Source organism: Pelobates fuscus, chromosome 8 (assembly GCF_036172605.1).
Source record: "Pelobates fuscus isolate aPelFus1 chromosome 8, aPelFus1.pri, whole genome shotgun sequence".
NCBI lineage: Eukaryota > Metazoa > Chordata > Amphibia > Anura > Pelobatidae > Pelobates > Pelobates fuscus.
In genome coordinates this window covers 57,451,979-57,479,934 of record NC_086324.1, presented here as the reverse complement: position 1 = coordinate 57,479,934, position 27,956 = coordinate 57,451,979, and the positions used below count along the sequence as shown (strand labels likewise).

Genomic DNA, 27,956 nt, shown 5'->3' with positions numbered 1-27,956 from the left:
TGTTCCTTCTTTAGAGTGCAATCTTGCAGCAATCGAATGTCCTCAGTATATAGGAAACAAATAAAAAGGGGATAGTGCTCTCTGTATGTTGTATAAAAAAGAAATAAATGACGGCACGGTGTAATCCTGAAAGGTGCTATGTAGCGCAAACTAAAACTAAGGAATAATTTCTTTAGTTAACTCAAGGTCTTAAAAAATAAGAACATGGATAGACAGTTACAGGGTTATATGATAACGTAAGAATTCTTGGGAAATCAAAGTGAATTTCACATTTTAAGCCACAATAATCCAAACTAGTTAGAACTGCCCAAGTAGCCATGCTTTTAGTTCAGGAACATTAGCCTTAAATTTGATTTCTCAAAACTTCTCACTTTAGTAAATAACTATGTTAATGTCTGTGGCATGGTAAAGAGCACAATAACGTAATGGCAAATATTCCATTTATAGTTAGGTTCAACGGCCTACCCAGATCACTGCTGTAGTACATCCAGAGATGTTCTCAATTCCCAGAGATGCCCTGTGTAGTGAGCACTATTATCATACCTCCCAACATTGGAATGCATGGATTCAAGACAGGTGGACAGGCAATGCCTATAATGCACAGCTCTGCCCAGAAAGAGGTCAGATGCATACACGGAAGCACATCAAGCTGACAGCCATCCTCCTGGCCAGTCTCTTTCATAGAGGATCATGCAGAAAGTGCTGCTAAATCGCTCTCTGCATAGTCCTAGTGCCGCCACATCGTTTGAGCGAGTCTGATGTGCTCAGACTGTGCTGCCCGATGACAGTTCCCTATTGTCCCCGAATGCAGGATAACAGGGAACTAAATTGGCACAGGTAGACAAGACCTGTAAATAAGCACAGTATATAGTGCCAAAAGTGGGAGAGTTGACAGGTCTGATTTATGTGTACAGTTATATTTTTTTGGCTTTGACCTTGGGCTGAAAGTTGCAAACTTGGCCCCAACCGGTCAAAACATGAAGCAAATCTCTTTACTTGTAAAACAGGGGGGGGAGGGAGGTTGTGCCATAAATCAAAATAAAAATTGGATTTAGGCCAAAAAGGCCAAGTTGGGAAATAACGGAGTTGGGGACTATTTCCAAATCAGTTATTTTACCTACACTCTGCAAATGTGGTCTTCAAATCACTACAATGCAGTGTTTAGTGAATCAATCCATGTTTGATTACTTTTATTGTGCATTTTAATTGAATAATATTTTGCTATCCACATTTTCTTAACTAAAAAAAAATCAAATAGAAAAAGTAGCTCTGTTGAGGTCCTCAAATGGAACCCAGGGTCTATAAATTGGCAAACAAAAAAACAGATACATACATTATCTCTCTTTATCATTGGGATGTATTTACTAATCACCGAATCAATTGAAACCCAAAGTGCAGAATTAAGGCTATATCGGAATTGGTCGAATCTTCTCAATATTTAATATTCACCTTTGTTTTAAAGTGCAAAACTTTTTTTAAAAAATTGCAATTTTCATTCAAAAGTTAAACTATTAAAATATATTTTACAGACTCCGTATTTCAGATCCAAAATCAAATGAACCTAGATCCTATGCGCAAGAGGTCGCATTGCCTAACTGTTTTCACCTTTATGTACATTTAAAAAAAAAAAAAAAACTAAGTGCATCAAAGTGAGTCTGTGTATTACATATTGGGCGATTAACTCTTTAACCTTTAATTCCCTCACTTAGTCAATTACCATCCCCCCTCATCTCTCCCTAAACATAAATAAATAGGGGGAAAAGGCAAGATTTGATTATCTTCGCTGTATTGGCCAAGGCAGAAACACCAGCTGTTCTTATTGTGCATCGTCTTCCTCACAGCCTCTATGTTAATAGCCTGATCATTCCATTTTCTCCTTCAAACGCCGGCTGCAGAGCGCAGAGCAGAGAGAGAAAGAACTCCTGCCCATCTGTAGCAGCTGTAGGCACTGAACTGTGAAGGCACTGGGGATTTATCGGGTAATCTGTAACACAAGACTGCCTTGTTTTTACAAGAAAAAGGCCACATTTGCACAGACCTGCTCTATTCTTGCTATAAACTGGAAGAAGGAAGGGATGAAAGGAAGATTTTTCAGGAGTGTTAGCAAACCTTCAAAGAGTTGAACAGAATCGCAGTGTTATGTTATGTGTCGAGTGCTGCTACTTTTTTAGGAATCTTTAAACGTTAGGCATAAGCAGAGTTATTCACTAAAATGTGAACTCCAACGAAAGTGAATTTAACTGAATTTCAAATCTTAGGCCAAAGTGGAATCGTTGCTGACTTCACCGACAATTCACAGTTTACTGAATAGTTGTGTTTGCAATATGGTTTCCAGAAATGGCCAACACATATTTTGTTAAAAACTTAAATCAGGATTAGTCGTCCTCTTACATGCCGCCTTATTATTGAGTCAAATATAGGGTTTGCAAATTCCATTCTATGGAGATTCTGCCTGGGTTGTCAGGTAGGTCCCCCAATATATAATTAATAAAATCACATAATTGTGTAAAAATAATACATAAATATACACCACCACCCGGCCACTGGAGCCTCAGCAACTATGTCAACTTTGGGTGTCTTTGCAAATTATAGAAAGTCCCCAGATGGTGACAGTGGCACTTTAATCTATTAGGTGCCCCTAAACAGCAATACAATATATACACAATATTGCAATTTTATCCTAAATTCCGATTCCATGTTTCAAAACTATTTTATGCACGTTTATGTTTAACCCCTTAAGGACCAAACTTCTGGCATAAAAGGGAATCATAACATGTCACACATGTCATGTGTCCTTAAGGGGTTAAACGTAAAGGACTTGGTATTGAAGGGTTAAAGGTCTCAGTTAAATAAACGTTTGAACAATTCATATTGGAATTCTTATTTTGTTTAAGTTTAGCCGCATCTATTTAATGGCTAAATATTGTCCACTATTGATGCAGTGATGGACTAAAATTAACAGAAGCCTGCAACATCCTAATTATACTCAAACACAATCAGACATTCGCCTGGGGCGCCGGTCTGTGGGGGTGCCCACCGGGAGGTTTCCTGGTGGGCTGGCTTGCCGCTGTCTGGGGATGCTGTGCTGGGCGAGCGGCTCCTTAGCCGCAGCCATTCAGCTGCTGGGCTCCCTTTGCTGCCACTTGCCTGCTCAGGAGTGGGGTATGCTGTACCCAGCACCCGAGCAGAGCACTTAGCTTCCTGCAGGCAGGGGAAGCTGGGACATAAAATGGTATCCCGGCTGCCCCTGGGCTGTGAACACCGGAAGCACTCTGACACTTTGTTTGTGTGAGTAACTGTGACATTGTGTATGTCAGTGAAAGTGTGTCAGTGAAAGTGACATTGTATGCTATTGAGAGCATGTAAGTGACACTGTATGTCAGAGTGCGTGTTAGTGAGAGTTTGTAAGTGACACTGTGCAAGTAAGTGAGAGTGTTTGTGTTAGTGAAAGTGTGTAACTGACACTGTATGTCAGTGAGAGTGTGTATGTTAGTGAGTGTGTAAGCGACATTGTGTATGTCAGTGAGAGTGTGTGTGTTAGTGAGAATGTGTAAGTGGCAATGTATGTCAGTGAAAGTGTGTTAGTGAAAATGTGTATGTATGTCAGAGTGTGTGAGTGACAGGGTGTGTGTGTGACCATGTAATTAGATACTTAGATATTAAATTATATTTATAATATATATTAATAGAAATACAAATTAAATCCCAATATCATTACAAACTAAATACCACCAAATGCATTGAAAAAGAGTGTATGGATATATGTATTAGGCAGTATGTGTCTATTGATGTGTGCGTCCATTTGTCTGGTTACAATTCCGTGTCTGTTAGTCCACCCATTGTACAGCGCTACTAAATTTTGCTGGCGCTATAGAAATAATATTATAATAATAATAATAATAATAATAATAATAATAATGCATGTATTAGGCAGTGTGTGTGTGGATTTATGTATTGGGCTGTGTGCGTATGGTTGATTGTATGTAATAGTCAGTCTGTTTGGATGGATAGATGTATTAGGCAGTGTGTGTATATGGATACATATCCTGGATGAGTGTTCCCATGCAGTGTGTTTTCTTCATTGCAATTCAGAATTTAGTGAATAAACCTGTGAGAGAATGTAGTTGCCTTCATGAGGGGGCGACAAAATGGATTGTTGCCTAGGGCGTCAAGAATCCTTTCACCGGCCCTGCTCAAACATTTTAACCATAGTACAGTAACAACATGAAGTGATTGGTGTGAAAAAAAAAGCAGTTGACATGTTAGCACAAGTTATAGGTGGTTTTCAGTGCCTTATTCAATATAGTCATTAAAGTGACAATTCCCATTTAGTTTTAAAAATTAGCTTTTTGGGAATCAGACCTACTAATGTAGAGATGTCTCTGTAATGCACTCTCAAAATTAAAAAATAATAACATAATATTGAGTACCATTGGATGTGCTATAATAATATTCTCCAAAGTTAAGAGAATTAGTAAAAAAAAGTCATTGTATCTTTCATGGTAAATAATGTTTTTCGATATTATGCACAGAATATTAAATACAGTTGTTTTGTAAGGAGGTATGCCTTTTCTATCTTTCATGAGGAACATCTATCAACATCCTAGAATTAACCCTCCCTCCTCATCAATTCACCCACCACAGCAGGTCCCAAAAAAATCTGTGATCCTGTGAGAGTGTGTGTGTTAGTGAGAATGTGTAAGTGGCAATGTATGTCAGTGAAAGTGTGTTAGTGAAAATGTGTATGTATGTCAGAGTGTGTGAGTGACAGTGTGTGTGTGTGTGTGTGTGACCATGTCATTAGATACTTCTATATTAAATTAATGTAGAGATCTCTCTGTAATGCACTCTCAAAATTAAAAAATAATAACATAATATTGAGTACCATTGGATGTGCTATAATAATATTCTCCAAAGTTAAGAGAATTAGTAAAAATGTCATTGTATCTCTCATGGTAAATAACAATGTTTTTCGATATTATGCACAGTATATTAAATACAGTTGTTTTGTAAGGAGATATGCCTTTTCTATCTCTCGTGAGGAACATTTATTAACATCCCAGAATTAACCCTCCCTCCTCCTCAATTCACCCACCACAGCAGGTCCCAAAAAATCTGTGATCCTTCTCCGCTTCAGCCATGTTGCTCAGTGTGTACCCAGCTGCTGAAATAATTAGCTTATGAATGTATCAGCTGGTTGTGTGATTTTTATAAATAATAACCAACCTGCAGAGCAGAAACACTTCCATGAGCTAATATTAGCAATAATTTGCACGGTAATTGGGGGTGTTATAAATCGACCATATGGGTAGGTGGAGAGACACACAGTTGCAAACAGAGAGAGAGGGCCAGGAAAAATAAAGTATAAAGAGCAATCACTTTTTAAGAAATAAAAGTAACAAAGTATTGTAGTCTGTATACCCAACCATAATTGATAGATAAATAGCAAAACATATTATCTATATAATGCATTAAACTAAAATAACATCAGGCTGTCCTCCAGAAAATGTTTAAAATATATTATAAAGGAATATTCATAACAAACTATGCCAAATTGGCATCTTAAATCCAGATGAGAATTCGTGGACTACAACCAGTTTAACATATGTACCACGTATTTGGCTTGGCTCTGTAGGTGGGATAATGGTTAATGCCACTTAAAGGGACACTATGGTCACCAAAACAATTTTAGCTCAATAAAGCAGTTTTGGTGTAAAGATCAGGCCCCTGCAGATTCACTGTTCAATTATCTGCTATTTAGGAGTTAAATCACTAATTGTATACAGCCATAGTCACACCTCGCTGCATGTGACTAGCACAGCCTTCCTAAACAATTTATGTAAATAGTAATCTAATGGACTTACTTTCTTTATTGCACAGTCTGATTAATTTTGAATTTCTTATCTAGTGCACGGTTAATAGCCTGCTAGACCCTGTAGGAGCCTCCTGCGTGTGATTAAAGTTCAATTTAAAGAGCAGGATATAAAATATTCTAAGGCAAGTTAAGATCTTATTGAAAGTGAAACCATTTTTTTCATGCAGGCTGTTTGATCACGACCAGGGGAAGTGTGAATATGGCTGCATGGACAGAAACAAAAGTGATTTAACTTAACTCCTAAAAGTCAGAGAATTGAGCAGTGAGACTTCAGAGTAATGAACTATACACCAAAACTGCTTCATTAAGCTAAAATTGCTTGTGGTGACTATAGTGTCCCTTTAAGATGAATTGGAGGATAAGGGTATTGCTATATTTTTAAAAATATGATTTCTGTGTATACATACCATTGGATTTCACGCTATTATAGAACTGCATAACACTACCTTGGCTCCCTTTTAACTTAGGCTATATGCTCTGCACATTTCTGTCAATGAACATAGTAAGTGGAGGAGCAGAAACAAGGTTCTCTATTGCAATGTGTGCCTTGACCGTGCCAGGATTAGCCTGACTTGTGTAGTCAATTTCTAAATCTTTACTATACATTTAAAATACAATGGAGCATTACTTGAAAAATGGTAACACAAATTATAGGTGAAGTGCAATGCCTTATCCAATAGAGTAATTAAAGTGACAATTCCCATTTAATTTTAATAATTAGCTTTTGCGAATCAGACCTACTTATACAGAGATGTTTTTTTGTAATGAATTATCAAAATTAGAAGTTAATCATTTCTGTCATGCACACACAGATTGTTTGTGATAAAAAAAAAAACTCAGTAGCAGCCACAGTAACCCCTGTCCTGTAACTTACCCGTCAGCTGCCATCATATACTTCATTAGTTTCACCCTCTTAAATATCAGAAATGTCATCTCTCAAAAGAATTAGTAGGTCGAGAGCTATGCAGAAAGCCATAAATCTTTTTGGTGTGATCTTATTATGGAACCCAGCAAGTGACAGCAAGATAAGGGAAAGAGGAACGTTAAGTATGTCAAGTTAAACCTATTTACTTTACTTCTGCCTTATAAAATACGACCAGAGTTTCAACCTGACACTTTGGTATTTCTCACCTCAAGAAAGGTCTATCACAGCAAAATGTTTGTTTGGCTGTGTCAGACAAAGGTGCTTCAAAGTCAAGGACAAAAAGAGTATTTTAGCTGAGATCTCTCCCAAGCGCCACATGTCTTCATATCGAACTTGGACTTCTTTAATAAAAACTACGAACACACAACATGTAATTTGCACACTGTAACAATTACAGTAAATATGTAACAGACTCCAAGGCTTCAACAGAACTATAGCTGTCACGACCTTTGTACTATTTTATTTATTTATCGTCTCTCGTATTGGCTTCTTAATAGGGAACTCTGCTCCGAGTCTGTCGATAGTTATGAATTTGGACAAACAAAAAATGTCTGTGATAGCCAGTACAGAACACACATGAAATAAAGGTGATAAATTAAAATGTTACACACTGATAATCAACGGGTTAAAGAGAAGCTTCTTAAGCTTCTTAAGATTTGTAATATTATGTTTACGTATCCCCTAAAGTTATATGCATTTACGAGGTCTGAAAATAAAATTAAGTGTAGAGCTCCATACTGCTGTTTCATAGAAGTGAATGCCTCCATTTTGGCTCCATGTCAACAACCCTTAGAGTGGGCTACAGCCTTCATTCAGTAGCTACCACTGGCTGTCTTGCCTGGAAGCTGGTACTGAGGCAGAAAGATTCCGTGCCAAGTGTGTGACCAAGTATTCTTGCTGAAGCCACTCATAAAAGCATCTATTACAGCCTGCTTAACTTTGATATTCACACGAGGGGGAAGAGAGAGAAAAAAAAAAAGAGGCACGTTTGCAAAACCAATTGTGCCGTTTTTCACATTTACTGCACGTTTTCCACATATGTCATTTATTACAGAGTGGAAAACCGTTAAATGCACAGTAGTTTTGCCAAGTAGCATTATGCATTTAGCAGCTTCACTCATTTAACAGTTCCAACCCTCATTATATTTTGCCATGTGGTACATAGTGGGATTTGTGTGTATTCATTTAACAGTTTATGTAGGTTCCTAGCGGTTTTGCTACAATGCACTTCACGGCAAGGCAGGAGACTTAAGGAGACTGTGTAAAAAAAAAAAGCACTAACAGGCAATGCTACCAGTGAACTGGCTCATCTCTGTCTTTTTCAAACAAAAAAAAATCACAGTGAGCACGGCCATTTTCATTACACTGAATATATATATATCTAATTACTATGTCGTATATAGGCTCTATTATCAATAAACAAGTGATAACACGTACTTTTAACTATTTTGTTGCACGATGAGCAAGCACAACAGTAATAGTTCCAAAAATCCTGTGATTTGTAAAGCAAGTCATGATTTGTTTCAGTACTTGCCAGTATCCCCGAGTTTTCCATTTCTCATAGAAAAGCTGCCAGACTCCAATTAAAAGAGAAAATCGATCAGTGCATGTAAGCGAGTATTATTACACCTGTGTGCAATCTTATAAACAGTACATTTGGAATCAATGTAATTAATTGATTAATTAACAATGCAATGACATATTCCACAGCGCTGTACAATGCGTTCGGAGGATTATGCTTTACGACATTGTATGCTCTTGGTGAACCATGCTACATCGCCATTTAGTTCACTGTGCAGATATTGTTTACGAGCTTTACGTGTGCTAATTGTCTGCTGTTGTGCTGTGCTGTTATTCCATTTTATGTGCCTGCATATGCTGATTAACGTCCTTATTATATTAGGACTCTGCGGGAGGCAACTTTTATTAATAAACATTTTTTGAGATAAGAACGCTCCCTTGAATTATGTTTTTTTTTTGTTTTACATATTTTGGTACCATTTTCTAAAAGGGATGCAGCTAATTTTAATATATGCAAAACCTTGTATAACAATTTTTTATTACGTTAGTACTGTTTTTTTTAGAATATATTCTTGGTGTTTGATATTGACCTCCACTTTTTGTCAAACCACACACAAAACAGTTCAATACAAAAACAAGGGGACAGCGCTAGTAGCCTGCTAGGACAATAACCACTACAAAGAGCTTTCATAGTTATCGTGATTACAGTGGCCGTTTTGAAATAATACTTTAGTATTAACAATTATTAATTATGATTATTAATAGTAATTAACAATATGTCATTTGGTCTTTAAGCATAAGTGTATAATTCATGAAAAAGAAAAGGGCAGGAAATCAACAGGTGTATAAATTATATAATGTTGGTCATGAGTCGAGAACAGTACAGTAGCAACATCGAAAAAAGTGGAGCAATCAATATGAACATTCCCTTGATTTTTCGTGGAGCTGATCTAATTTTAGAACTATAGAACTAAAATTGCATAATTCCACTGTGAGTTACATGTTTTATATACATACCTTTTTGTACACTATAAGTGCAGGGGTTAAACAACAAATGAATATGCAATGTTCCTGATTAACAGTCCATATGTGTGTCCTCTGTGTCTGTTTGTCTAATCTATCTATCTATCTATCACCTGTCTGTCTCCAATCTACCTGTATATGACTTTATCTACATATACAAATATTGATATAACATACATAGAACACCGGTGTTCGCGAAAATACATTCACACACAGACTTTCAGGCTTGGCTCGCTGCATAAATGTATCTTTGTTGTCTGGCTCTCATTATCAAACCACTTGGCACTGATACTACCAACATAATTCATCTTAAGCCCCATAAACAGCATCCGTGTGTTCAATACCTTATTTAGAAGATTCCTTTAAGTGAGTTTTATTTTCTCTTATTAAACTTGCACAATGATGGTAACCTCGCCCAAAATGTTGGTCATTAACTGCAAAAAGCCATGAAATGTCTGGATGACTTATATCTCCCTAATGGGATGTTAGGCCTCCTTTGTAATGTCTGTGAAAGTTTCCTTATTAGACAGGCTTGGGACTATCTGTGAAAATTCAAAACAGACAGAGTCCTTATTTATGGTAGCATATTCCATGACCAATCAGGTATAAGTTTCCCATTGTAGCCGAGTTCTCATGGAGAATAGATCCTCGACATTCTAACATCAGCTGGAATATTAAAGACTGAGTTTCAGACACACACTGTGTGACCTCAAGAAAGCCAGCTTATGTAGACATGCCTTTCTTATTAACATTAGATTAGTTTCTTGTGTCATTTAAAGCGTTAGAATGGAATATTAGCTGTCCGTGTTCCAGTATGGATGAAGATGGGTATCAGTAATTAAAAGAGGCTGAATATAAGTTATGTAACTAGATTTGGGTATGGATACTTACAAAAGCATGATTAGCGCGCATCTGGTAATCAGAGGGTTAGTGAACTTGATTTGTACTGCATTGTTTACAATGTATGCAGGAAACGACTTTACAAAATGATGTATTGGTTTATTGAAGTTAGTGTAATCAGGAGAACAGGAGAAACCCAAATGAAATGGCTCTTTTCTTCTCCAGAGCTTGAAATTATTATTATAGGTATTTAAACAGGAAAGGTACATTTAGCTTAGTGTTTGCTAGCTTTCGAGTATGTCGTGGGGGTCTATATATTATTAATACCCAACCTCACGGTCTAATTTTATCAAACTCACATGGCTGGAAGGCTACATCGACCTTGCCAAGAATCAAACCTGGGACTCTGACGTATGCCCATTGGTAGTTTCCTTCCTGTTATTATTACCCTTTAAAGGTACACTATAGTCACCCAGACCACCTCACCTCAATGAAGTGGTCTGGGTTTAGTGTCCCTGTCCTTTTAACCCTGTATTATAAAACACTGCAGTTTTTTCAGTACAACGCCCACTAGAGGTGCATCTGCTGCACTGAACTAGTAAAACTCACTGCGCATGTGCATTAGATTTATATTGCTGCTCTTCATTGCGGCAAGGTAAGCAGCGCTAAGGGAGCCTTGGCCCTAGAAAAAAGTTAAGTCAAACATTGATTTTTTTATTTTTTATTATGGAAACGGGGGGGGGGGGGGAGGGGGGAGGGAGGGGAGCGGCACTATGTAAAGACATTATAGAGTTAGGAAGGCAGGTCACTGGGAAGTGACTATGACTGAAAAATGTTCACTTTAAAGGAGAAAATTCATGAAAAATACACTTTTTATATGATGCAGAATCTACTATCATGGCTTTATATTTCAAGTCCAAAACTACTTGGGGTGAATTTCTACACACCAGGGCTAAATTTGCACTCACCAATCACTGGTGGTGAGTTGAAATTTTAAGCCCTAAATATATAATACTTAGAAAAAATGTTGTTAAAAGAACCCTCTAACTTAAAAAAAAATATATATTATTATTATAGTATTGCTTATTGCTTTGCGATGGTGACCCATGCCTGCGCTTAAAAAAAAAGTTTTAAAAAGCTATTAAACTTACCTGTAAACAAAAGAGGACAGTTTCCTCTATTCAGTCACCTGTGCTTTCTGTAAGATCATCAAGCATGGTGATCTCTTTCTGTCTAATCCAATGCTTCTCATCGAGAGGCATCAGGGACAATGGGCGCGTGTTTGGAAATTGCCACGTTCCTCCATTTTAACATTTCCATTTCTCCTAGTGAATCATTGATTTCAGTGTTTCAATTATAAGAAGCATTGGATGTGTTCAACACTTTCATGCTGTGGACGGAGATGCCAAATGCTAAAACCTTCGAAAATCACAGATCTAAAGGAGGAAGTGTCTGTAGTGTTTGTCTGTCTGACAGCCGCTAGAGGTGTGTTCAAGGCAAAATTTAAGAATTACCATTTTTCTGAAACAGCAATGTTTTACATTGCTAGAGAAAAGGGACAGCACCTATGGATCTAAACCACTACGTTAACATTTAGTGATTTTGGTACTTAAGTCTACTTGTCATGTTTACCAGTACAGTTCTATTGTGGAATCTGCTATATTTTGGATTAGCAGTAGTTTTACCAATTTATATTTGTCATATTACTTGACATAATATAATAATTCAAATTGTGTTTATATTGATAGTTTTCACTGTATTTTCAACAACTAGAACCAACTAAAATTTAATTAAGCTACACAACTGGCCAATGAAAAAGAGGCATATGATTCAACTAAATGTCCAGAGTGTAAATAGTTTGAGAAAAAAAATAAAATCTTGACTATAAATGTGATCCAAGAACAGATGGATTTTTATAAGGCATATGGGGGATACAGAGAATCCAGCAGCATTTTACCCCCATCAAAAGCACTCACCTGGCTTTTATTTGCAGCTACTTTGGCAAACAGAGCCTGGGACACCTTCGCCCTTTTCATCTCCTGCTGAATCTCATCGTAAACGGCAGCTGTGATGCTAACGTTGGAGCTTTCCCCCTCCACCTTTACCTGGATGTCGGATGTTGGCGTGCTGGCCGGTTTCATCTGTTAAGAGACCAAGGGCAGAAAAGAGGGATTGAGAGACAGACAGAGAGAAACAGAAAAAGATTTCAGCTGAACCATCTGTGCAGATATTGTCAAAGGATTCAAAACGGCCAGAGCCAAAGTAGCATTAGCTACGGTGGGACACTTCCTGTCCATTACTTTAATCGGGTTAATTGTGATTGCAAATAATTACTGACAGGGAACATTGTAGGGCATACTTCTCATCTCTTCTTCATACATTTCAACATATATGACATACTTTTACATTTCCCAGCTCAAATCATACGTCCCAAATGACCAGCTTGGAGGGACAATGCCTATAAAATAATGAAATCCCTCTTTACCTTGTTCTTATCCTTAAAGCTCACTTTTTTTTACTTGAAGTATTGGACATACATCATTGTATTATCAGAGAGCTCTGCAGCAATTAACGTCTCATTAATGTTTATTTAAACAAGTCTTAATGGTGTATATCAGGGCTGCCCAACAGGTAGATCTCCAGATGTTATAGAACCACAACTCCCATGATGCTTTGCATACCTTTAGAATGCATTAAGAATGACAAAGCATCATGGGCAGCCCTGGTGTATATGTTAGTGTAATTAAAATACTCTGACCCTGTGCTTACTTATGCAGTTACACCACTAGCTATAAATAGCCCATGAAATAACCTAAAATCACTAATAATGTCACACCCCCTGCCCTGACCCCTAAGACCCTGTTTATAGAAAACCGGTCTATCACTAAAAGCTGGTTTGTCATGAGTTGAAGATATTGTGCAGCCAAGCTTTTTTGTCTACATTTTGCAACTCAATAGTAAGCTAACCACAACAAGCCATCAAACTCATGGAGTACAATTTTTTTTATAACAATCTTAACCCCTTAAGGACCAAACATCTGGAATAAGAGGGAATCATGACATGTCACACATGTCATGTGTCCTTAAGGGGTTAAAGTGGTATATAAAGCAATCATCAGTATTGTATATAGCAGCAAGACATTTTCATGCATCTATATTTCTAATACTTGATTGTAAATAAGAATTCTTGTTTATTCTCTCCACTTAACTTCGATAATAAGCATGCAATTGCAACTTAGATACATTTAAAGGACAGTGGCTTTGGTCTATTCTACAATAATTTACAGCTCTTCATATTTTTTATCCAACGATGGCATAACAGGCTAAATTCTCACTAGTTTAATTCCTTTTTTTTTAGCTTCTGTTAAAGTTAGGGAAGATTATTCCATGCAACTAACTGTCCATTCGACCAATACGTTCTCAGCTTTTCCTGTTTAGAAATTAAGTATGGCATCGGTTTAGCAAGTCAAATAAATATATTTGCATCATGGTTCGCCAAACAACATTTCTCAGATCTGAGAACTGAATACTAGCCTTAAAATATCTCTATTCTACGCCTCCACGTGTTCTTACTTCACTTTCTTAACCATTCTGTTTTCTCCCAGGCATTCTACACGAGTCCCTTAATGTTTGTACAACACCTGTCAATCCATTTAAGCTACCTTCTCAGCCTTCTCATACTATAATCTTAGCATTTGTACACTATCTTCTGAGGTTACTCCACGTGTCTACCAGATTTCTACATTGTATTTTCACTTTTTCTATAACACCCGTTCATGTTTTCTGTATATCTTTTTTCAATAATACTTCATAATCTATCAATATTTCATACATTAAATATGAGCTGTACAACCTCAAACTAAGAAAATATAGATTCGGAATTCTGAAAACACAAAGATATGGTATGGAGTTAATATTTGGTTGTTGAGTGGTCAACATCGGGAACACTCAACAGTTGTCATGCTGATTTCTATCAAATCTCTGTTCTCAATTCCTATCATCCTCAGGCTGAATTTGTCTAGATGAGATCTGTAGGAGAAGCATTTGCTCATCCTAGTTTTAGCAGGAAGTAAAACAATTCAAGAATACATGATTCAGTGCGATTTGCTTTTTATTTCATTATTTTTTTTCCCTTTTTGTTGTGTGATGAAGTCCTTAGTGAAGGAACCAATTCTCCCATAAAAAATTAGAAAATGGGTACAGATCTCTAAATAATAAATTACTACTCAATTTACGGCACTCCCTCATGTCCTTCTCATCCTTTATTAAACATGTACGTATGTCATCTGAGCACATAGTTCCAACTATGATTATCCTCATTATGCTATCCAGTCGGACACCCAATTTCACCTAGGAAATGAACGGAAATGAAAAGAGAAATTTCATTTTCGCATCCCGGGCCCCAGGTTGCCTCTGATTTGTGTCTTTAATTGTCTTAAACTGTTATTGTTATTTTATGTATTCTGTCATCCTGCTTTAATTGAATGATTTCTCCCATCAGCTGACAAATGAAGGGCAAAGAAAAAAATTTTGCTACTGAATGACACAAAGGTCTCATCAGTCACTTTTCAAAAGTGGAACCCTATAAATAACATGTTATGAAAGCATGAAACCGTTCCTTACTGCCAAATTGTTCTAAATTTAAGATCATCTAGGTGAATAGGAAAACATATTAATGCCAAACTATCACTTCTCTGGACATGACTGTTCCTTGTTCCCTAATACAGGAGAGGTACGAGAGAAAATATACTTACCTATGTTGCACTCAAGTGTTCAGGGCAACTATGCCTAGCCATGATGCTTCAGGCATGTTCCTGCACATTCTGACAGCTACACTGTTTCTTCAATACTGCACTGAGCACTGCAGTGGTTAATTTAATCAGAAATTAAAAAAGTAAAAACGAATATTATTATTTATTTTTTTAAATAAAGAGCACAACCATAACTAATGTTTAGTTCGCTTTTGGATTGTACAATTCCACTGTAAATGTAGTGGCCATTTCCAAGCCTCTATTAAAGTCTGTTCTAAGGGCTCTTTGCTTCACAGAGCAAAATAAGATGAAATTATGAATTTGACTGGTGACATGAGGAATGCTTTATCACATGGGTTAATAACCCTTGAATTTGAATCCCCATGCCATTTCGGTGCATAGGCAATGGTTGGAGCAAGCAATATATAAATCAGAAAACAGGCAACTGCTCATAATTAGTGGTTTATCATAGCATCTCTGCCAAATGTTAGGGAGTATGGCACACGTGGGTTTAGTATGTCTTATATTAAAATGCAACATTGGATCACCAAGTTCATGCCATAGGTACAATTTGAAGAGGGCAGGACTCATTATTTAAAGATAAAAACCCATTGGTTATCTTCCTCATTTGCATTGTGTGCCCTGGATGTGCCTGCGCTGATCTGCATTGTTATACTACTTGCTAAATCTTTTTATCATGGTTAAATAAGTGTAGTAAAGTGATAGATCATTTTAATTGTTTTGTTAAATGGCATAATCTTCATGGAAAATACATTGTCCCTTTGAAGGTGTTCCTGGTCTGAGGATCAAATATATGAATGATTACTGTTCTATGAGGTGTCTTTTAACGGTGGTCTCAAGGAAGATGATTGAGTTTATATATTGTAGCCATGTACTATCAGCAAAAATAAGTTTGTTAGCTCGGAGGCAATCTATTGCTCGTATAAATCGTTCTAACACACAGGTTAGTACTTTCCATCATGCTTACATACATACAGTGTATATGTAAATAAACTGATACTAAGGTACCATTGAATATTTGAAATGACACTATGTCCAGAAAGACTGTAAAAGCAATTCACCTCCTGCTGTGTTACAGCAGCATCCCGCTGAGTAAACGCTCAAGCAATTAAGCGAAAACAAAAACTGCTTCCTTCAATCTGCTGAAAACAGTAGACGCAGTTTAAAATTTCTTAAGTAGTGTCATAGTTTTAAAGGTTTTACACAAATATTTGTAAAGGTTCCAAAGTGTTATATATATTGTTTTTTTGTTCATACAGCATAGATATGCATATGTGGCATAACTTTGCTCCAGGAACTTTGATTGGCCGAGGCATCGTATATTTCAGTAATTTGTAAACTGTCAGAATTAAATCCCCTTTTCTATTTATTCATTAGAAATACCAAGAGGGTTATTCAATAAAGTGTAAATTGCCTGGAAGTCAAAGTTAATTTCAAATGAATTTAAAATTTTAGGTCAAAATAGCCTATTTGGAAATTTTGTTTAGTCAGTAATGTTGCAAGTTATCTATTTTGACCTCAAATTTGAAACTCACTGAATACAGACTAAATTCCTGAAAATTCCCAATTTTAGAATTATTCACTAAAATTTAAAGTAAATTTCAAATGTGAAAGGCAATAAAGTCCAACTGGAAACATTCTCTAAGACACCTATTTTTTTCAGTTTCTCCGTTTTGGCGTCAACTTTGACATTCAGTTCTAATTCATGAAGACTCAAACTTTATTGCATAACCCTGTAATGTGAATAACGATTTAAATGTAATCATGTATTAACATTATTATCAAACAAAGATCAGACCACCACACCAAAGCTGATATCGGCCAGTACAGGACTAGTCTATCTCATTCTTACTTCTGAATGTCACGGTCAAAAACTACAGCCAATGTCATGCTTCAAAACAGAAGCCCTACAGGCTGGACATACGTAACAAGCATCTCTCTTTGGTGCCCTGTATGTGTACCAAGAAATTATGGATTATCGACAGTTAGATTTTTAAACTTTGCATTGACATCAGGTTGTTGGAAATTATACACAACCTCATAACTTAATAAATACTTCCACCATTGCTGTGTATGCCCCCCAATCTGTCCAGATATTTAGTTAGGATAATGACCTGCACGATTTGCATCTGCAGTTTAAACAGATATACCCTGCCCAGTGAAAATATAGGACAATGCTGGAAATAACCTGTGATGTATATACCCACAACAGCTAAGAGTTAACTGAGACTAATGCAGCCAGTAAAGGAAAAATGGTCCATTATTGGTGCCTCCCAGAATAGAATTGCCTTACCTCTAATGAGTAGAAATAACTGTTATATTAGTTGGCATTGTGTAGACTCATATACAACTTTAGGAATTTCACTATATTTTAATGATTTAAAGTCATCCTGAATGAAATGGACCATGTTATGTCTACACATTAGGACCACCAGAAATCACAAAAGTGTGCAAGATTTCCCCTCTCTTTTCCTAAAAAGTATCATATACTCTTGTAACAAAACCGAGTGAAAATAACTTTCACATAGACAATTCATAAACACTGGAACCAAAGAGAGATGCATTATTTTGTTTTCTTATCATAGGTCCCACTGGTGATGTTACAGCCCACTGAAATCTATAAGTGTTCAAAAAAAAAAACCACTTTCTCAGTGCTATCAGTGTTCTTTGAAACCAGTAGCCCTGCATGTTATTGGCACTGAAAGTGCCAAAGATTTGGAAATCTTACTAAATATGCTTTGAAGCTGCTTTTTCGTGTTGGGAAAATCTCCCATTGCAGTTCAACTCAGTAGGACCTACATTCTTCTTTGAATCTAATTTTAGTTATTCTTTTAACCCTCACAGAGTTAAAGAGACACAATAGGCACCAAAACAACTTTAGCTTAATGAAGCAGTTTTGATTTATAGACTTTGCCCCTGCAGTCTAACGGCTAAATTCTCTGCCATTTAGGAGCTAAATCGCTTTGTTTATATAGCCCTAGTCATAGCTCCCTGCATGTGACTTGCACAGGCTTCCTAAACACTTCCTTAAAATAAAGATATTTAAGATTCCTGTATCATACATCCTGTTTAATTTAGGAGTTCTTATCTATTGCCCCATTAGCCTCCTAGACCTTGCAAAAGCCTTATGTGAGTGATTAAAGTTCAATTTACAGAGCAGGAGATGAAAACTTCTAAAGCAAGTTAAAATCTGATTGAAAATGAAGCCATTTTGTTTCCATGCAGGCTGTGAGAGTCACAGCCAGGGGAGGTGTGGCTAGGCCTGCAGAAACAGATATAAAAGTAATTTAACTCCTAAATGGCAGATAATTAAGCAGTGAGACTGCAGGAGCATGATCTAAACACCTAAGCTGCTTCATTAAGCTAAAGCTGTTTTGTTGCCTACAGTATCCTTAAAATTTTTAGTTTTGTCTTAACTCAAGGCACCTTCACACTGTATGGAGTAAAGTCCCTGAAGTCTAGCTGGACATGGAAAAGCAGCTTCACAGCAGAACATTAACACTAAATGGGTTGGACGTACCTGTGGTACCCGGGAGGAACTGGGACTGCTGGATGATGAGGACAACAGGTTTACATTAGGGTTCATGCTCCTTTCTCTCTCGTCCTGATAGATCCGATCTCTCTCTGCCTCTGGCAAGTTTAGGAAGTTCTGCATGGCCCTCAAGTTAACCAGAAGAGATTGTGATGCCGTTCTGGGGTCTTCTTCTTTACGAAGTATTTCTGACAGCAAGCCCTGGTCCAAAAAATTCAAATGCCCAACTGGTTTGTTTTTCTTTCAACTTTATTTGGTAGACACACAATAACATTTAACTTTTTAAGCATAAAAACCCTAGCTAATTTAGTAAATGGTTTTCAGAATAGTTAAAACCTGAAAACCCTTAATCACTAAGGTGTCCCATGTAAAGTAATATTGTACTAATCACCAAACCCTGCATGGTCCTTTAAGTTCCTGGGACTCGGCTTACTAAAAACTAAAAGATAACCCAACTAGACAATTTTTGTTTAAAAATACAATATGTATCACAGTGGATGTTCACTAATATGTATTGAGCCCCAACTCAAACACTATATTCGGAAGGTACTTTCGCACCTTGCACTCTTCTGAGGTCAGTGCAAAATGCACCAAAAGCTTAAAGGCACACTACAGGCACTTTCAAATTCAATTAAGTGGTCTGGGTGCACAGTTTAACCCTGCAAAGTAAAACATTGTTGTTTCACAGGAACAGCCATGTTTACAGTGCAGGGTTTTAATGGCCTCTAGTGGCTGTCACTATGAGAAACTGTAAAACTCAGCTATTTTTATCAGATGGTCTGATAGAGACCATCTGATTGGCGCAGGGCGATGTTCTGCTGCATGTGAACGCTGGCCTCCTAATGCTTTCCTAAGGTGCTGAAAGTGAGAAATGTAAGTAAAATTACCTTTCTCATTCACAGGGGGGGGTCGGGAGGCTGGTCATCTAACTAATTAGAGGGGCTCTATAGTGTTAGAAATACACATTTGTATTCCTAATGCTATAGTGTCCCTTTAAATAGTTTCAGCTTCAGGTCAAGTTTAGTTAAACCATGTCCCCACTGAGCACTGGGATTCCATATTGGATGCTTCATTTAACCTCTAAAGCTCTAAGACGTTTAGTAAATTTACCAACACATATACCCACGATGGAACAGAGCTACATATATTATTACTTGGTAGCTAAACATTTAAATCTCTCACATTTTAAAATGCTTCTTCCCTCACAAGTATAAATATATATATATATATAGGAAAAGCGTTTTCTTCATATAAGATGGTTAATTTCTGCCTAAATCATAGTGTCAAAATATGAAACACTTCTAGCGCCACTCTCTTGGAAGAGGTATTGCTGATTATAGATCCAAAATACTTCAGTAATGCATAACATTTTTCAAGACAATATGCAACGAATAAAGTACTCTTACGCCTTCAAACACTACAGGTAGGAATCCCACTTAATGTGCAAAATCCCCAAATCTTGCATACTTCTAGGTAGAGGTGTCTGCAGAAAATTTATGTTTGGGTCAAAACTACAATTTGTATAGCTAATTTCACTCATACGCCACATTTAAATGAAAGGAAAGCCAAATTTCGAGGGGGGAACTTGCCTCCTCTTTCTATGTTGCAGACGCTAATGTTTCTATGGAGCCTCTGCTAATAGTCTTTACAGGGGTTATTTATAGCAAATGTACTGAGATAGCTCTCACCTTAGCATGCATTGCAAACAAGTATGCCTTTATTTAATGATGTTTTGTAATAACAGATTTATTCCCATAGAAAATCCATCTGCGTCATTCAATAAAATAAATAAATAAATAAATCGATCAATATTTCAAAAGTCAAAATACCTTTTGGATTTTACAAATCAAAATCCAAAGATTTTTTTTACGTTGGCCCTTTAACTACTCAGAACCAAGCCCTCGTAGGTATCATGTTAGGCCTACTTATTTAATAAAATAAAATTACAGATTACTTAAGGTTTGCACCGCAATGCAAATATTCTAAAAAAACAATTCCCGTTATAGAATGTTTTTGACAGTTTCAGGACAGTTACTACTCAGCTGTCAAAATCACACTTCAACACAACAAATAGGGGCAACATAGCACCTCCTTGCTAATAAATTATTAAAGCCATCTTTAATCTAAAGAATTATTTAAGATATGTATGCAGATCTTGGACCTCCTCGGAAAGTGGTTTACATTTTATTAAGTCAGCCAACCCCCCCCCCCCTCCCCCCTCCTTGCACCCCACATATCGTGCTTTCTCAATGAGAAAATAAGTGGGTTTTTTTTTTATCAACAGATATACTTTCCATGAATCATCTCTTGTAAATATATCAACTTCCTATTACATACAAAATTATCTAACCGTTCCTTTTTTGTCACCTGCAAATAATTAGTCACTCAATATGCAAAGCACCCTTCATGAAGAAAAACAAATGGTCATAATTCTGTTTAATTGTAAGTAAATGAGGCATAATTTATTTTTTAAAGTGATAGAGACCAGGTGTGGGGCAACCAAATGTTGTGCTTCTGACAAGGCTTGAAAACTGACTGAAAACCTAATGTTTGTGACTTTTGTAAGGAGAACGAATCTTTAGCTTCATTATCCAATAAATTTTTCAACCCTGTCAAACCTAACCCTGAAAATGAATAACAAGGTATTCAGTGTATCTTGCTGTGAACATGTGTAATTAGTAGCCAACGATCAGTTTTAGGATAGTTACAAGCCAGCTGTCAAAATCATACCTCCACCCAACAAATATGGGGCAATATAGAACCTTCTTACTGATATAAACTATTAAAGCCAATTCCACATGGATTAGGTAGATCGGGTAGCATTCTCTTGGTGCCCTATATAATAGGTAGGCAGCTCACAATATTAAAAGTGATACCCTTGAGACTGCTATTCAGAAACAGTATAAATATGAAATAGTGCTAACTTATGTATGGCTTCTTTACTTTCCTTAACAAAAATAGTTTGGACTTTAAACTTCTGCCTTGCTGTATGTAGAATCCATGCCACATGGATATGGAATCCAAACTGTTTTGATTCATTAATTGATTGTCTTCCTACAGCAGGGATAGGCAACCTTCGGCACTCAAGATATTTTGGACTGCATCCCCCATAATGCTCTTACACCCATAGTGCCGGAGAAGCATCATGGGAGGTGTAGTCCAAAACATCTGGAGTGCCGAAGGTTGCCTATGCCTGTCCTACAGTATAGGAATGCTGGGTTACTGGGTACTGTTTGTTAGGAAGTGAAGAATCTCTGGGTCAGCAATTTTACTCTCTCATGCCAGGATTCCCTTCACTGTTTATGTGACATCCATCAACATGTGTGTCCAGGCAAAATGGTGGAACTTACAACTGTAACTGCAGTCATTCAGCAGTAATAGAGCCTTGGACAGCTGCCCCTGTTGACCTATGAAAATGACCATCTGGATCGTTCTGAATTGCTTAAGAAACTGAATGTTATAGTGTGTAACGCGTCTGCTGTCATTGCAGGAAAAATTTATACATTAACTAGCTGGCTATGCGGCTTTCCAAAGACCAGTAACAGTAACACCCTACCAGAGTGCAAGTAGTTTCATATTTCCTAACATTAGTAGGCACGCAATCGAAAAAGGGGCAGATCCTGAGGAAAGCAGTCGCCATAATGGGTGGTGTGACTCAAGTTTATAAATTCTGCACTTTATTGCTAATATTCTGAGGACTGACTTGCAAGCAATTGCTAAGAAATGTCATCATGTATATGGTGCTTTGTGTTATCAGCTGTCAGGTAGTACTCTTTTGTTTTGTTTTTTAAATGTTTCTCATACTTGGCATATAAAAGTTGACAACCAACAAACTTTAAAACCATTGGAACTACCAATAGGCCAGGAATTGAAAATATTCCCATTAGAACACTGCTGTATCTATGAAAATATGTAAGCCACAGGTAACAGTAGCAAAGCCGGGCTACTATGTAGTCCCAACACTGAAAGTAAACCTGTAAACTGACTGGATTTAAAAAAAAAAAAAAATTATTTTTTTTAATAACACATCACACAACTGTTTGAACTAATTAACTGCTTTTTCTTTAAAGGGAAACATTATAAGAGAGGTTTTAATAATACAAACAGTTTTTATTGAAAAAAAACTTTACCCTCAACTCAGATATATGATCTCAGTAAATAAATAAATACATAACTTATCTATTTACTAAAACTTGTGACTTGTGGTGAATTGGTAAGGGAATTGCAAAATCTAGTCTAAAACAGCTGAAGTGAAAACAAATCTCCAGTTCTACTTCTTTTCCTAAATAGCTGCCTTATCCTTTTGCAATTTCCTTGCCAAATCACCACAAATTAAATCCTGCAAAAGGTCCCTTCCCTCGCGCCTCCCTCGCACAAGCTGACACATCACCAGAAGCGGTACCTGTAAACGTATGGCTTTCGTGTCAACAGAGAGGACTGCGCATGCCCGCAGTGGCACACCTGCCATAGGTAAAACCATCACTAATTCAGATAAATCCTTTTAGGATTTCATTGAGTAACCAGTTAAAATGTAAATTTTTTAAATAGATCCAACATTTTCTGTAGCGCTGCACAATGGGTTAACAAGACAAGCACACAATTCCAAGAAAACATGATTGGCATACTGAAACAGTAGGTGAAGAGGGCCCTGCCCAAACAAGCTTAGTTCTAATGATAAACAAATTATGAGGAAATTAAATTTCAAAAAGCTGATAAGAATTACTAGAATCCTTGAAAAAAAAAAGTTTAAGAATTTTTCAGTGTGTGGGTTACAGTGTATAAAATGTAACAATTTGATGTACTGTATAATTTAGTTAATTTTATAAATTGATGCCTAATTGATGCTGTTTTCAGTATTCATATACGTAATTTTTCAATCTGTTGAAACAGTTGGAGAGAAGGCCTTTCGACAAAATATGTTTCATGTTTATTTGACCAAATATGTTTTTTACTGTGGTGGTTTTTTATTCTCTTCCTTTGCCGTAAAATTCATAAATGTGTACATATGCATGCCATGGGGTATAATAATTATCTTTGTGTTATTACATGATCATTTGGGCTGTTTTTCAATGAATGCAAATCAATGTACCATGTCTCCCCAAATCTTAGTAATGAGCTAAGAAATATTTGTAATTTGGAGCACAAAATACACTTTTAAAGGGACACTATAGTCACCAAAACAACTACACTGTTTACATTGCTGCATTAGTCCACCTTTAGTGGCTGTTACTTGGACAGTCGCCAGAGGAACTTCCTGGACGAGGTCCTACATCTTTGCAGGACCTATGTTCAGGGCCTTCACGTTCTGCAAGGAGATGCTGAACGTTTCCCATAAAGATTCATTGAGTCAATTCACCTCTATAAGGAGCTGCTAATTGACGCAGGGTGGTGATTGGCTACACATGCCCTCTAGGCTCCCAATACTTAACTATGGAGAAGAGTTTGATTTGCTGAGGTCATCAAAATTGATGATCTCAGGAAAGGAGGTAGGCAGCAGTATGGACATTGGTGAGAATTAAAATGTGGAAAAAAAACGTTTATACATATAGGGGGAAGGGGTCGTCACGTAAATAGAAAGCAAAACACTATAGAGTTATGAATACATGCTAGCATTCATAATGCTATATAAAGACAAAATAATAGGTACATGTACTGAGCTGCACATAAAATGCTCCAAGTTAAGTAGTAGTAGTTATTTTACATACCTGCCAACATCGGTCATCCCAGAATTGGGACGTTGGTGGGAAGGGATTTAAGGGAGCTGGCCAGTGACGTGATCTCTCACTGGCTCTGCCAAAAAAAAGGGCGGACCCACTTGGAAAGGGGGCATGTCTGCTCACATTATTGGCAGGTCAGACTCTGACTGATCCTGTTCCAGTTCTCCCTGCAGGGTCCTAATGTCCTAAACGCTCATCCTATGATTGTTTGGAACAGTTCTTTGGTGTCCCCAAATGTGGGACAGCAGGGAACTAAGGCAAGTCATGACCGAAAATCGGGACTGTCCTGCCGAAATCAAGAAAGTTGGGAGACATGCACATCTAACGTGCTGCAGGAAACATATGAGTCAGTCAAAGCACCACACCAACTTCTTGTTTTATGTGGTTATGATGCAAAGACCATATCCTTTCAGCCGTTCTTTTAAAAAATACTAATAATCATTTGAGAGATAAATGCCTATTATTTCGGTGTGCAGCGCCACTTCTCGGGTTTGTCAATCAGTTAGCTGGTGTTCTTCCTTCCTATTTGAAATAAACACTATGTACAATTTTTGTGTCTGGCCTCAGAATGTTCAGCATACCCATGCTTGTCATACAACCAGCAGCTCAGTGCTTGACTATAAATCCTATCATGTTCAGTGACATTCTGCCTGAGGCTGGTGTAAATTAAAATATACACATGGTGAAATGGCATAGTGAGGCAACCACTTGGTAAAACAGCTTGTGTGGAAAATAACCAGTGGTTGGCTGAGCCTCAGGGGAATTTTTGTAAACAATCACTTTATATAGCAAGTCACCATTTTATTAGATGCATACAAACACTTTAGAAGAGCACTGCAATTAAAGTATACAATAGTTATATGGCTCGCTAAATCACTCATGTATACTTATTTAGTATATTTGAACAAAGTAATGGAATTTTGACCTATTTTTGTATTCTCTATGTAAAACCCAATAAAAATTTACAAGTTAATAAAATGATCTCAATAAAGGCATAAAGGCACTCATACTTTGAGAGCTTTTGTGGTTTTTTTGCAATGATGAATTATATACATTAAAACCTATGCAAGTTTGGATATTGTGTTTGGGCAACCCCAACAACACTGGCATATGCCCTGGTTAACCCAAAGGCTACAAAGACTATATGGAAACACAATTTGCAGCATCATTCTAGTATCTTTTTTAGGTTTATTCCAAATACTAGTATAGTAGTATAATGCTAATAATTCAACAGCCTTTTATTTTTTTTTTTTTATTTTTTTTTTTACACAACACCCAGCTAAGCCTGACAGACCCACCAAGTTATTGTGGATTCTATATACTGCATTACAGTTCGTGAAAAGATTTGCCATGAAGAATGGAGAATTCATATTGATACATCCAGAAGTGACCATGCAGTCTATAGATATTGCATTCTGCAGGGAAGCACTTGTCATGCAACACCCTACATGATGGTAAATGAATGTGTGCCCAGGAAAAAAAAAAAAAACGTGCATAGTCTGGCAGGCCTACACCCACCGCAACTTTTAATTGTGATCAGCAGATAAATAATTATCCTTTTCTATTTTTGGTGTGCTACTCCCTCTTGGACAGGATAAACATGGAACTGTTCTTTGTGATTTGTACTCGCAAAACAGTTCACACTACATAATGTGTCTGAAATGAAATTTGTGTTGTTCCAATAGCATGTTGGTCTAATCAAGTGTTCTTAGAGCATCCAAGTGTTGAGCTTTCAGCCTGCTCAATGTGGCTATGAGACTGACTTCTCGTTGGGTATCAGATAGACCAGCTGGAAATCACGATGGGGAAGAATTAACTCTGCTTTTTTTCCCCTCTATGAGTAATCTGAACATAAATCAAAGCTGTCAACATTGAAGACTTCAACGTATTCTACAAAGGCTAATTTGCTTTCATGAGATTGTCTAAACTCCTGCGATAATGATAGCCAAACACAGAACCCACACGAAGTTCTGTAATTATGACAAGGTAGCTATAAACAAGGCATTGTCCCGGAAAGTCTTCTCAGTGCTGTTTAGTTGAATTAGCAGAGTTTGACATGAGCCATAATTATGACATATGGACTTCGTGTTCAATGAAATCTTCTAATGGCTCATGGACTTTGGCCAGTGGCTTTGAGGTGTTGAATAGGACATATTAATCTTTACATACTAGTCTTATCAAATAGTTTTTTTATAACACTACACAGGACAATGCTGGTGCCCTCATTCTAGGTTGGATTGGCTTTTAATATTAACAAATAAAAAACTGAACTTTAGACAATATGATGTTTAATATGATGGTCGTACGACTGAACAGACCCTATAGTTATTGAAAAATGCTTTTTATATTTATTTGTCTTTAGATGTGGTATACAAATACTGATCCAAATTGAGGAAAGAGATCTCAGCATATAAAAGTATGTATAACTGTTTAGCCTCTGTTACTTAAAGGATCAAACACACTTTTCTGATATACTTAAACTGACTTTTAATTTAATTAATGGATCAATATGTATTTAGTATTACAACCTTTCTTAAACTGGACTTCTCGCAACTGGAGGCCTGTGTTTATTTCATGTTATTTTATTATTTTACTTTATGTATACTTTGTCTTTTCATGCTCACTGTGGAGTTATTTATAAATCGTAATAATAAAGATTAATACTGAAGACTATGTTTCTGTGTAACAAACGCTTTTAGCATTATGGTTAAACAAGATTTTGGGAAAGATTTAGCAAGTTATGTTTTAAAGACACCAAATTAAATCATTAAACGTTATTTTCTAAACTATTAGTAGTGTGTTTTTTACTGCTGTGTCTGTTTGTTATAATATATATATATATATATATATTAAAGTGTTCATCCAGTGAACGGACTATTCAAGCTTTCTCAGTGTGTTAGAACCAACCCATTGGAATTCAGACTATTTGCAAGAAACTATGCCAGAAATAAATTGGATGGGAGACACAAATGGCCTTCTCTAGAGAACACCGTTTTCATGCCAGAATCTCCTGTCTGGCAACCTGACCATTTTGTTCAATGGGTTCATGTTTCTGGGAATCAGTCCCCTTAGCGGGTGTGGAGTTCATCCTCCTTGGACAGAGACTTTCCACTTTTACTAGATTTGGCTACTGTTTGAAAACATTGGCAAACAGGATTTCATTTTTGAAATATAGTCAGAAAATATGGACACAAGGGGCTATGTGATGTGTCTAACCAGGCGTGAACCGAGACAGTGAAGAGTCTAAATGATGAATTACAGCTAAACTAGATCCTTTGTAATTATTTAGGGTAATAATCCATTTATCGAAAAATCTAAATAATTCTAAGTATCCTCGCAAACATAAATCAGTTTGTTTTTACTTTTAAATGTTATTTATTTGGGTTTGACTTTAATGAGAGAAAAATATTATGTAAGGAACACAGTGAGGTTTTAATTTTACCACCAAAGAACCTATTTTTAACATCTTTTCTCAATGATATGCTGTCTCCTGCAGGTCTCCCAACTGTCCCAATTTTGCAGATTCTGTCATGCCGTCCCAACTTAGTTGTTACCAGGAGCACTAGGGAACTGTCCCCGACAAGCACAGCATGACATTATTAGATGCATGTGCGCTATGTTCAGGCCACAAAGACCCTGCAGAGCTCCATGCATGTCCTGCCCTCAGTGGGCTGGCCTGCTTGACTGGCAGGCAGCCTGGTGTGCGTTTACACCAGAGTGACCTACCAATCTTTTGGGCTTACCTGACTTC

General features: G+C 36.9%; 1 protein-coding gene across 2 annotated transcripts in view; it reads right to left on the bottom strand.

Annotated features, from left to right (window-relative positions):
- The window catches only part of SATB2 (SATB homeobox 2), a 136,549-nt gene that overhangs the window by 35,432 nt on the left and 73,161 nt on the right, over positions 1-27,956 (bottom strand). Inside the window, exons 8-9 of one of the 2 annotated variants that reach the window (XM_063429879.1) lie at positions 18,477-18,689; positions 12,161-12,325 (exon numbers count right to left, since the gene is read on the bottom strand). In XM_063429879.1, coding sequence (XP_063285949.1) covers positions 12,161-12,325; positions 18,477-18,689 — 378 coding nt within the window. The remainder of the gene's footprint in view (positions 1-12,160; positions 12,326-18,476; positions 18,690-27,956) is intronic. The other variant, XM_063429880.1, reaches the window with a different exon arrangement.